At 42.2% G+C, this 12,941-nt stretch overlaps 1 protein-coding gene across 2 annotated transcripts in view; it reads left to right on the top strand.

Annotated features, from left to right (window-relative positions):
• The window catches only part of ptena (phosphatase and tensin homolog A), a 24,126-nt gene extending 11,185 nt beyond the window's left edge, over positions 1 to 12,941 (top strand). The window contains exons 3-11 of one of the 2 annotated variants that reach the window (XM_037781326.1): positions 5,490 to 5,574; positions 5,674 to 5,718; positions 5,810 to 5,853; positions 6,076 to 6,314; positions 6,675 to 6,816; positions 9,401 to 9,469; positions 10,034 to 10,200; positions 11,531 to 11,809; positions 11,965 to 12,941. In XM_037781326.1, coding sequence (XP_037637254.1) covers positions 5,490 to 5,574; positions 5,674 to 5,718; positions 5,810 to 5,853; positions 6,076 to 6,314; positions 6,675 to 6,816; positions 9,401 to 9,469; positions 10,034 to 10,200; positions 11,531 to 11,809; positions 11,965 to 12,150 — 1,256 coding nt within the window. In that variant the 3' untranslated portion in view covers positions 12,151 to 12,941. The remainder of the gene's footprint in view (positions 1 to 5,489; positions 5,575 to 5,673; positions 5,719 to 5,809; positions 5,854 to 6,075; positions 6,315 to 6,674; positions 6,817 to 9,400; positions 9,470 to 10,033; positions 10,201 to 11,530; positions 11,810 to 11,964) is intronic. The other variant, XM_037781327.1, reaches the window with a different exon arrangement.

Raw genomic sequence — 12,941 nt, 5'->3', positions numbered from 1 at the left:
TGTGGTTCTCATTTTCTACAGGACATTAAGCAGTAATAATACGTACTAGTAGCAGAACTGGAAGCAGACCTGTCAGTGTGAGGTAGTTAGTTAGCTTCCTCCTGCTACTTACTGGAGCTAGCTGGCTAGTTTTGGTCAGACAGCAGCAGCTTTTGCTGTCACCCCAGCATGTTTGAAAGATGGTGGATCTGTCAAACCAGCACGCATAAAATGTCACAGTCACATTATAGCCTGGAAAACCCCCGTTCAACTGGACCATTAATGTGTGATTGGAGGAAAAAAAAGGGCATTTAACTTGCATAGCAGTCACCCAGAGGTGGACCTAGCTGTGGAATTGTTAGTGGCATTAATTCATTTTTTTTAATCAGCTGGTTTAAAGGCAGATAGATGGTGTCTGTATGCTTTTTTTTATATTATACATCTAGATTGTATATATTTAATTTCATTTAACTTGCATAGCAGTCACCGAGATGTGGACCTAGCTGTGAAATTGTTAGTGGCATTAGCTTTTTTTTTTTTAATCAGCTGGTTTAAAGGCAGATAGATGGTGTCTGTATGCTTTTTTTTATATTATACATCTAGATTGTATATATTTAATTTCATTTAACTTGCATAGCAGTCACCGAGAGGTGGACCTAGCTGTGAAATTGTTAGTGGCATTAAGTCAGTTTTTTTTTTTAATCAGCTGGTTTAAAGGCAGATAGATGGTGTCTGTATGCTTTTTTATATTTAGACATCTAGATTGTATATATTTCATTTCATTTAACTTGCAAAGCAGTCACCCAGAGGTGGACCTAGCTCGAGGTTGTGAAATTGTTAGTGGCATTAAGTCAGAATTTTTAAATAGATGGATTTATCTCTATGCTTTTTTTTATATATTTATACATCTAGATTGTTTAATTTCATTATATAGTAGGTTTATGATGCTGAAAAGACTAGCATCCCTGATGTAAGCTAACCCCTCACCTTTCCTTTACCTCAGCTGTGTCCTCTATGGGTGAGTATTCATTGATGGATTTCAACAAATCTTTGAAAATCTAATTACATTTTTTTTCCTTTCCCTTTTAATGGAGATACAATCATTTCCAGCTTTTAAGAATTGCTATTTCAGGCCCTTCTGCAGGACTCATTTCTCATCTGTACCACTGATAATAGTTGACCTGCTTCCCTAAGTGCAGTATCGCTGCTACTGAAGTTTGTACTTTCAGTTTTTTGGCCGGTGAGAAACTAGATTAGGAACTAATGTGGTTGACCATGGCCAGCTAACTGCAGAACATAATGTGTGACAATACTGAGAGTGGGGTCATGGTTATAGTTTGGATTCATACTTTACTTTATCAGGATTTGAAAACGCCTTTTTCGGCCTTTTCAGTCCTTAGTCTTATATTTCTGATTTGCAAAGCTGAAACAAGTAGTCGTGTAATACATTTTGATGATTTTCATGTGTTTTTTAAATGCAAAAAAATCTCTGCTTTCGGCTTCTTAAATGTGCACATTTTCTGGTTTTCTCAGATTGAAGTGAATATCTTTGTGTTTTGGGCTGCTGGTCAGACAAAACAAGTTCATTTGAAGATTTCAAATTGAGCTCTGGGAAATAGTGGTGGTCATTTTTTCTTATTTTTTTACACTTGACAGGCCAAGTGATTAATTGACTAATCGAGAAAAGTATTTGGCAGATTAGTCGATAAATTGCATCCCTATCACAGCATGTCATTTAAACAGGCCGAGGTATTTATATTTTTGGACATAATTTGCTTTGGTTATCATCAGTATTGTTGCATGAACTTGGTGGTAGTAGCAGGGTTTTTTTTAGTAGAAGAATGGAAATGTAAAGCTGAGTGCTAGTTACCTTGACTCAATACTATAGATAACATATTGAACTGAAGTGTCAGCTGGGCTGTGTGTGATTCCGGATGCTGCGACCTGTGCATCATAATATTTGATCAGATGATTCCCCGAAAGGTTTTCTAATGTGGTGACGCTTGTGGCACTACTCGAGCTGCCTCTAGAGCTTTGTGCAGGTGTGAAGGGGGCACATCACTCCAAGGTGGCATCTTTCTTTGGCTTGAAGTCTCCTCTTGTTCAGATGTGGGCCCTTTCTAACCATCCCTTTTATCATTTTTGGCACGGTGTCTAAAAACAATATGGGTTCTCTGCAGTTATGTAATGCAGTATCACAGTTCTGGGAATTGCCCTTAAAATAGAGTTGCCAGTGATCTTGTATCAGCGTTGCCGTCTGAGTGCTCTCTCCCTCTCTTACCCTCTCAACCCACCACCTCTCCTTTGCTCTTTTTCTTTACTACTCCCACTCTAATTCTCCCTCCCTCTGCTTGCCCCCTTTCCTCTGCTCTCCTCCTTTCCTGTCCTCCCCACCCCCTCCTCACTCAGCGCTCGCCGGTTCCCACTCTCCCTTTTCCCCCTCTCTCTTGCTCTCAGTTGTGGATTTGGCGTATGCATAGAGCCGAGGCAGGGCTGGCTTTAAAGAAAAGGCGTGCCTGAAACGGCAGATTTTCTTTCTTTTTTTCTTTTTTTTTTCCTCCTACTTGGAGCTTCCGTCGGGGGTCCCGTATGTGCGTTTCCTCCCAGCTGCAGAGACCAAGCCCCCCATGCCCTGGGCTGAGGCTCTCCTGGGAGCTCTGGAGCTTTTTAAAAACACTTAGAATAGACCGACTGGGATCACTTTGCCAGTAGGTCCAAGGGTTAGCATAGCCCATCAAATAGCATTAGAAAAGCTGTATTTGGCTCCTAATTAGGCCTTTGAGGCATTAATGGACGGGATTATGGCACAGTATGGACAGATAGGCTTCTCTGTCGTGAGCTACAGGGGAGTAGCTTGGCAGTATGCAAATAATACCATAGATTTGCTATTGGGCTTGTTGGATTCAGGCATCAAGGCCTGTGTTGAATATACCTCAGCTTAAGGCTGGGTGATATGGCTTATAAACAATATCTCGATATTTTTAGGCTATATCGCAATATACAATATATATATCTCTATTTTCATATTTTCTCTTAAATAACATAACCCTTTGATGCGTTGTTATCATACCAGTGTGATCATTCTAGCAAACTAACCTGAACACTCTGAGGTGGTGTACTGCCATATTGAAGTCAGGTTGGTCTTTGGAAATGTATTATTAAGTTTGATTTAATTATTCAAACAATTGAAATTCATTTTTGTTGCAGGTGTTGGTTCTTTTAATTATCATTCATTATATTTATTATTTAATGTTTATTCATTTTGTTTTATTTATTATTGACATACTGAGTGACTTATTGAATTTATGTGAAATTGCCGATCTCATTCACCGGAAGATCACTTTTATTTTTAAGTTAATTCGTGGTCGTTTTTATTTTGAAGCCAGTTCTTGCACGCTCGTACAGTAATGCCTAGTATAGAGTGCTGCAGGGATGACGTATTTTTGTAGACCAACCCGTAAGTTAGCATCGCCCTGGTTCCCTCGACTAAAAGCCAATGGGATTTTCCCATTGGCTTTTGGATTATTGCAGAAAATAAACTCTGTGGCAAACACAAGTTTATGATACTTCCACGTTTTGTTCAGCAAGATAATCTTCACAAAGTAACCCCACTTTTATGATTTTTGAAGCGTGAATGCAATCGGCAGAAGTAAAAACCCTAACGTTAGGCTATAAACAAACTACACCACAGTCGCATGAACGCAAGTATACACAACGAGACTGCACTCTATATACAAGTGCCGCAAAACAAGGAGGGGGCTAGCTTGACCGTCTTTTTCGAAGTGGCATCTTCCATCACCTTTTCCAACCTCAACACGTTAGAAACTCGCTTTGGCGCTTAACTTCTTTCACTCTCTCCAGGCTCTTTCCCTGTTCCCTGCTTCCTTCCAGATACAAAAAAAGCACGCCTCATACGCCTATCCATCCTCATACGCCACACGAGAGAGCCACAGGAGAAGCAAAACGCCAAAGCAGGTCTCATGCCGGCGTGATGGTCATTTACTCCATCCCACGTAGAACAAGCCGCACACATCGAGCATATTCAATATATTGCCCACCCCTACCTCAGCTGCATAACGCTGCATTGAGACACCTAATGAATTCCTCTTACTGGGGCTTTTTGAAGATTGTCATTTGTTACATTAATCTTTGGATATGTGTCTCCTTGTTCTGGAGTCCAATATTTTTAGCAGGTCTACTCATTGAACAGTGTACTGTGCGTGTGTGCACTGTGCACCATGAAAAGGGTTGTTCTTGGGTGTTTTTGCACGCGCAGGTACTTGCATGTGTGCACACGAGCTAAGCCAGAGTTTTCAGATGCGTGTCAAATTTTTCTGACCAGTTCAAAAGTGATTTGACTCTGGGGGAAAAATAAGGTCTGCTCAAAATGAACCAGACGCATCTAATAAGAAATATTCAGTTTTTCTATTTTTGACACCGTGGCACAGGAAGTGTAAAAAGGTTGCCCTTTAGACGGCGGTTAAAGTGTGAAATCCCACGGCTTATGGCGACAAGCAGACTTCAGTTACAGGTAGGCGTTGCAGCTCAGCCTCAAAGACATGCGTGCCAACTCAATTATTCTTTTATCCGCGACATGACACTAATGTGTGCCTTTTTTTAAGATTGCACGTATGTCACCGTATGATCGGCCACGACCTTTTTCCATCACTATCCTGCGCTGAAATACGGAGCTTGATGGTGTTAGGTAACTTTTAAAGAGCAGGTGTAGCGCGAGCAAGGTGGTGCAACCAGAAGTTAAACCTTCAGTGGAGTTTGGTGTTTGTGGTTCGGTAAAGTGTTGCTTTCCACTTGTGTCTGCAAGTCATAGAAACGCAACTACCTTCTGCTGCAACCTGCAAGGCATAAAAACCCAAAGTTTTTTTTTTTTTTTTCTTTTTTTTCTTTCTACCATGTGAGTTTTTATGTTGCCTGTGTTCGATCTCATTGATATTCAAATCGTCCCGGCCGAGCTCGAAAGAGAGATAAGCCGAACATTTGCGATCGTCCCAATATAACTTTGGGCTCTAAAAATAAATGCAGGTCAGGGAGCGGAGACTATCCTCGTGCACCCACATGTGGGCCTGGCTCGTGCAGGAGCGCTGTTACTCCTGTCCTCTCTGCCTGCTCCTCACTGTCAAGGCCATCTGTCACAACACACAAACACACACACTGATCAGCGCCCCTCCTCTGCACACCCATCTATCCATATAACGACAATGACACCCTCATATTGACATTGGCTGAAACTTTTTCACGCTCGGCTGCCTGTCTATGCATTCTTGTAATTGTGCTCTAATGGAAAATTCTTATTAATTGTAACTTCTTTTAAATAAAGAAATGCTTTTTTTGTTACATAGCTGTTGAAAGCATAGGCAGACCTACTTATTCTTCAAGTTAAAGATGTGGCGCTGGGTGCCTTGGTAATGCCGCTTTCATGCCTTCATCTCTGAAAAAGGCTTGATTTCCACTGCCTTGCACATTGTACATTTCCTTGACCCCCGCCTGAACAGATATCTACCCCAACATCATTGCAATGGGCTTTCCAGCAGAGAGACTCGAAGGCGTGTACAGAAACAATATAGACGATGTAGTACGGTGAGTTGTAAGAATGTACGAATATTTGCGTCTGTTTTATGTGTTTTTGCTCTGGCAGTTGAGCTCATATAAATATATCCTGTTCTCTCCTGCAAACAGGTTTTTGGATTCAAAGCATAAAAACCATTACAAAATCTACAACCTGTAAGTGTTCCACATTTTGCTCGTTCCTTTGTTCACTTAATAACTTCCTCTGTGTGTTTCGCTAACTGGATTTTGTTCTTCCCCATTTCAGCTGCGCAGAAAGACACTACGATGCTGCCAAATTTAACTGCAGAGGTAGGCTCCTTTTATATATCCTGTAGATGCTCTCCATCTTAAAATAAACTGTCTGACCTAAAAGCCTGATGACACACAATGTTTGATAAATTCCCACGAAATGTCCACTGCGTCTTCCTCCCCCGTCTTGTCTCCTCTGACCTGTCTGCTCTGTGTCCACGTTTCCTTTTTTCCCTCTCTGGTTACAACTTTGCGTGGGCCCGCGTCCCCGCCACGCATCAGTTGCACAGTACCCCTTCGAAGACCACAACCCTCCTCAGCTGGAGCTAATTAAGCCGTTTTGTGAAGACCTGGACCAGTGGCTCAGCGAGGACGACAATCACGTGGCGGCCATCCACTGTAAGGCCGGGAAGGGCCGCACCGGCGTCATGATCTGCGCCTATCTCCTCCATCGCGGAAAATTCCTGGAGGCCCAAGAAGCGCTCGACTTTTACGGAGAAGTCAGGACAAGGGACAAGAAGGTGAGATATCAATCTGAGACCAAATGTCTCAATACTGCAGCTGTTTATCACTTCAGATCAGTTGTTGCAAATAAGGCTGAAATTAATGATTTCCATCTTTTTGTCGGTAAATTGTGAAAGATGTTTTGACATATTCAAATACTTAAAAATCTACAGATATCCAGTTTACAATGATATAAAACAGAGAACAGCAGGAAATACTTTTACGGAGCTGGTCCCGGAAAATATTTGGCATTTGTTTTTGCTTTAAAAGTGACTCAAATGATTGAGTCATATTTAGTTTCAGCTCTAGTTGCAAACACTTAAAAACACACATTTTGTACGTTCAGGATGTCTAAACATTGTCTCGTGTTGTTGCAGGGAGTAACGATCCCGAGCCAGCGGCGCTACGTCTACTACTACAGCTACCTACTGAAGAACCAGCTAGAGTACAAGCCGGTGGCGCTCCTCTTCCACAAAATGGTGTTCGAGACTCTCCCTATGTTCAGCGGGGGCACCTGCAGTGAGTCACGCTCAATGTTCAACTTTAACTCCAAACTAGGGCGTAGGCATGCACGCCGCTGTTCAAACGAAACGACAGCCTTGGATGTGTTGTGCACTGTAGGGCTCAACCCACGCTGCAGTGTAGCACTGTGGAACAGAGCAGGTCAGCAGTGGTAGAGTTGAGTCGTCCTCTGTGCCGGGGGTTTTAAAAATCAAGTGTGGCTGAATTCGCCGTGTCTTATTGATTAAGTCCTCTTGTTGCTGCTTACAACAAGGCCAACTCATTCTCTGCCCACTTAAAAAAAAAAAAAAAATCATTTTCAATCAGATCCCCCTTGTTTGTCATAATGACATTTTGAAATGTCGTTAGGATCATAGGATGTCTTTTCTTTGGCTTCTCTTGCTCAAGTAAAGCACGTGAAAACAGAAATTGGAGGTTTCTGAGATAGTAAAATTGCAAACTTGAATCATTTTTTTATAAATATTGCCTTTTTATAGGAGTCAGGTTTCATTTGTTCATTTTCTGCTGTGTCATACTTTATGCACAGTATTCAGAGAATTACAATATGCTCTGTTTAAACAGTGTAGAGCACTTAAAGCCCTGCACGAGGGAAGTAAACTGCACGCACACACTAGACAGCACAGTAAAAGCCAGATAAGTTTTATGTGCTTTACACACACACACAACCAGGAAGTAACTAAAAGTCATTAAAGCAGCAGTAGGCAAGTTGGAACAAAACATTTTTTTTTTATAAAACGATCACTATATCCTGACAGTAGTTCATGAGACAGATAATCTGAAAAAAATCAGATGTCCTCCGGTGCTCCTAATGGCATCTGCAAGATTTCACAGACCGGAGGAAAACAACCAATCAGAGCCTAGCTGGAGCCTTGCCGTCTCTGAGCAGCTGTCAATCGCTCCTGAACTCCGATCAAACGGTCGAACAAGGCAGCGCTGATCAAATATGAATCAATATTCTGTAAATGTAATGCCTATTTCTCTCCTCAAATGTTTTCAGAAACATCTTAGCTGTAAAATGAGAAAATCTGTGACCCGGCAGCCATGCTGGGATCATTTGAGGAAATACCAAGCACCGCCCACCTGCCGGAGCTAAACTTTCTCATTTTACATCTAAACAGTATACTACAGGATGTTTCTGAAAACATTTGAGGCGAGAAATAGGCATTACAGTAACACAATATTGATTCATATTTGATCAGCGCTGCCTAGTTTGACCGTTTGATCAGCGTTCAAGAGTGATTGACAGCTGCTTCTGTTGAAAGAGCAGCCAATAGGAACGCTCTCTCTATCTCTGAAATGACCTGTGATTGGCCAAAGTCTCCCGTCACGGGCTAGATTGTTTAGAGCCTGAAAACAGAGCCATGAGGAGGTGCAGAAGTCTAGTTTTCTCTCAGAACACTTGAGTTACAATATGCTGAAAGCTTATTATGGAATTTTTGCCCAATGATGTGAAAACTATTCTGCCTACTGCTGGTTTAAAGGAATTAAATATTGTGGTCAGTGATTTTATTTTGCACACACGTATTAATAAGTCACTGTAGTTTGGCTTCAGTCACGAGTATTTACATATCACTGCGTGTTTGCTCGGAGCTTGAGTGGTACGACTTTGTTGTAAAATGGTGTGTGTGTGTGCAAACAGTGGCACTTGTTGTCGCCTGTGTTCAGTGGCAGCGTTACAGACAGTTGGACTCAAGATTGTGCTTGATTTTTCAAATTGTGCTGAAACCAAAACTGATTTTAGCTTTCCACAACTTATAATTCAAATGAAGTCGTCCCCACGGAGACATTTGTGAGACCTTTTGTCGGTAAAATCCGATAATGACGCTTTTTCTCCTTTCAGCAGAAATGTATTTTTTATTGTGCATGTCTGTATTTTCTCAACATGTTAACGCTGTGTGTTTTTATTGTTAAATAGGTTTCTATGGTTTTTAGGAGGGAAAAAAAAAACTTCTTTTTTTTTTTCTCAATGTGTCTGAGTCACACAACGTTGTGCCTTTTTTTGTATCCGACCATTTTTAACTGCCGGGTCAGAAAAAGCGCCTCTCCTTCCTTAATTTCTGTGGCTTTTTCGCCCTTAACACCTGACTGTGCTGAACATCCCCTGACTGTATTGATCCTTCTCTTTTCCTCCTAACACAAGGCCCTATTCTGAGTTTGACGTCTTAACACATGTACACACACACACACACACACATCACCCTTTTCTAGCCTCAGGTTTTTAGCTCACCACAGCCATAAAAGAGGAGCAGCTAGTTTGATAATTCTGTTACAAATAACTCAACATAGACACATTTCACGTTTGTTAAATTCACCAAAGAGACAACTGATGTTTTGTGGTCGTCCTCGATCTCAAGTTCCCCCTTTTCCTCCTTCCCCTTTGTGCATCTCACAACACAAACACCAATATGTTCAGATGCACACCCTCACTTTAAAGCCACGTACTGTATGTTGTTTTTAAGGAAACGCTATGTTAGATGCAAATATTTGTGTAGAGCTCTTGTGTTTGTAACTGCTGTGCTGTCAAGCCCCTGACGGGCCAGCCAGGTCCTGTTTGTGATAATCTGCCTTCTTTCTCTCTAAGGGGACAGTACCGTTAAAAACAGGAGCGAGCCGACCCCTCAGGGCTTCAAGAAAGGGAATTGGCATTGGGGTAAATGAGCCTTTCATCCATTATTATCATTTCACTCATTTGCTTTTATATGGCCCCAGAGATCCACCAGGCAGGAGCAGGCTGAGGTATGGACATGTTGCCTAGCAGGATAGGACTAGTTTCTATATGAAGTCATCTCCAACACCACCCCCACCCTGACAGGAAGAAGGAGGGGTTAAATTATATATGCTACGTGTTGCACTGGTCCAAGACCAAACCGTGACCGTCTATCAGAATAGGGTCGTATGCCTCTGGTTCTGGGTCTCTTTGGGTGTTACATTTTCCCCTTTCCCCTCCATAATGTTAACATAATGTTTTGCACGTATTCAGAGGGGAGAGTTGGTGGTGTGCTGTGCTGTTTTCTTTTTTTGTCAAACTCATGCAATAACACTGGTATCCTGTCTTGCCCTCTTGATTTCACTCCCTGCTCCTCCTGTCACTCACTTTTCTTCTTCTTGTGTTTTCTGTCTCTTTTTTTTTTTTTTTTTCTCTCTCTCTCTCTCTCTCTCCCGAATCTCACAATCGTGCCCCCCTCCGGTGCAACGTTGACTCTTTTTCTTGCAGATCCCCAGTTTGTGGTGTACCAGCTGAAAGTGAAGATTCACACGTCGAACCCCGCTCACACGCGGCGCGAGGACAAGCACATGTTTTTCGAATTCCCCCAGCCGCTGCCGGTTTGCGGAGATATCAAAGTGGAGTTCTTCCATAAACAGAATAAGATGATGAAGAAGGTTAGTTGCCTTGTCTTTTTTTTTTCTCAGCTGTTGATTGTGTACATTGTATTGTATTGTATTGAGCAATAAGTAGGCATTTGACTGAACGTTTTCTCACTCAAGCTAAGTTCACACTACAAGACTGTCAAAGTCATCAGATCACTGTACTGTTCACAACTACACAACTCGCTGTCTTGTAATCGGGAGTCTTAAAGTAGTTGTGGTTTTCACACTACATGACTGACCGGCGACAGGGGGGGGTCACACACTTCCACCGTGAGAAATCCTCAATGAGGTCCCCAAACTACATTTTGTCACAAACACACACACGACAAATACACAGTAAATGACGTGATACCATACACGAGACACACTGCTAATGTTGTTTGCACGTGTTTACAAAAACGCCTGTTTCTACACTCCTCCAGGTGTAACACAACTTTGCTCCATGTTGCAAATGCAGCACATACAGTACTGTAAGTTCCTGTTGTTACAGGCGACCCCAGGTTTCCCCTCAACCTGTGTCTCGCGCTCTCATTGGCTGGAGCTCGTGGCCGGAGTCCCCGACAGGTCCAGAGATTTAGCAGGCTAGATATCTGAAATGTGCCGATGTGCGGACGGCGAGCCAACGCCGATTTGCCTCTGATCTGGGAGTCAGGGAGCGAAGAATCGGGGCTAAAGTCGTGTAGTGTGAACAAGGCATTAGCTGGGTGCCAACCATTATGCTTTTTCTTTAAAGAAAAAGGCTGGCGCCATTCTGTTTTTCCTTTTGTCAACAAATCTCATGAAAATACAAAAAACGTAAATAGAGCTTCTTTTTTTTTTTTTTGCAAGAGCCTGATGATGGATTATTCCTGTGCCATGGACCTCTTTTGTTGTCGTAAAACTATTAAAAACCTCAGTTAGCCACCCCATTGCGTTGGTTTACATGTTCCTTTATTGCCATTAGCAGGGTACTGTCGTTTATTTTGAGTCGATCCGTCCTGAGCCATAAATACTCACTAACCCACCAAATGTGCATTAATCCACAGTTGGAAAATAGTCCCCAACAAATTTTTCATTTACTGGTGTTTAAGTAAAAGATCAGTAATAAAATGAAACTATTTGTGAGCAGTTTTTAAAGATCCACGTCTTTAGTAGAAACAAATGGACTCAACGGCGAGTGCTACAGACGGGGTAGGAAGGTTGGGAAGTATTGAGAGACGGACTAATTCCTTTTGTTGGTTTAGTTTTTATTGAGATTTGTTGACAATAAGAAAAATATAGCATAACGTAATGAAAAGTTCCTTTTTGAATTCTCTATTTCGCTCCATATTTCTCATTACATGTCATCACCTCTGACCTCCAGGACAAAATGTTTCACTTCTGGGTGAACACCTTCTTCATCCCTGGACCCCCAGAGGAGAGCGGGGACAAGCTGGAGAACGGGGCGGTGAACAATGCAGACAGCCAGCAGGGGGTACCGGCACCGGGCCAACCGCAGAGCGCCGAGTGCAGGGACAGCTGCAGGGACAGCGGCAGGGAAAGCGACCGGGACAGGGACTACCTCATCCTGACGCTCACTAAGAACGACTTGGACAAGGCCAACAAAGACAAAGCTAACCGCTACTTCTCGCCAAACTTCAAGGTGAGGATTTCATTGACATATTTTCTGGATAGAAGGATTGATTTAAGTCTGTCTGTTTTTAACTATGTTTGCTGTAACGGAAAGAGCGATGATGAGACTTGATTTGATTATTCTTTTACTGCACAGACTGAAGTGTGTTTTTTCTTCATTTCAAGGTGAAGTTGTATTTTACGAAAACCGTGGAGGAGCCTTCGAATTCCGAGGCAAGCACTTCGACATCCGTCACCCCGGACGTTAGCGACAATGAGCCAGACCATTATCGATACTCTGACACCACTGACTCTGATCCGGAAAATGAACCTTTTGATGAAGAGCAGCACACGCAAATCACGAAAGTGTGAACTCTTTTTAAAACAACAGGAAAAAGAAGAAATTATACACAAGAAAAAAAAAGGAGAAAACTTGAATATAAACTCAAAAGAAGAACCTTTGTCCCTTCCCTCCCCCAGACGGCAATAGAATATCATCATGTCAAATGCCATTTTTAGGGAAAAAAAGATAAATATCCTGACCAATATATTGTTTTTTATTTTTCTTTTTTTTCTTTGGCACGGCCATGTACCATGTGCGAGGTATTGACACTGTTGCCCCATGGGAAAAGGTGCTGTAGCTATAAATGTGTTTATATATATCTATATACATACGTACATGTATATACATATATACAACCATATATAAAACTTTTTTGTGTCAAAGACAATGGAAACCACAATCAGGAGACGGGAGTTGAAGTGTGGGAGAAGAAAGATATACCAGGACTATGCTGCTCCTTCTCCTGTCTAAACCAAGGCCAGTGCTGCAGTCACTTTGTTTCACTCCCTCTCTCCCCCCCTCCTTTTCTCCTCTCATCTTTTACTCTCCCTCCCCTCCATCCTATCCTCCTTTACTGTGAATGCTTCTTGTGCTCTTTGCAGGCTGTCTCACGTGACTTTTGGTCTTTGTGCAGTGCAAACTGCATGCGGGCAGTGGGTTTGGGGTGGGCGGGGTTATGAAGAGGCTGTGATGATGTCTAAAGCATTGCCATTCCTGTCCCCACTGTGTATACGTTAAATTATGCAGAACAAGGCATCCCATGTAATTGTTAATGTTTTTTTTATCCTAAGATAATAAAAATATAATACACAAAACAGCA

Source organism: Sebastes umbrosus, chromosome 10, assembly GCF_015220745.1.
Source record: "Sebastes umbrosus isolate fSebUmb1 chromosome 10, fSebUmb1.pri, whole genome shotgun sequence".
NCBI classification, from domain to species: Eukaryota; Metazoa; Chordata; class Actinopteri; order Perciformes; family Sebastidae; genus Sebastes; species Sebastes umbrosus.
Note: the sequence above shows the minus strand (reverse complement) of the source record. Positions and strands in the feature narration are given on the sequence as shown.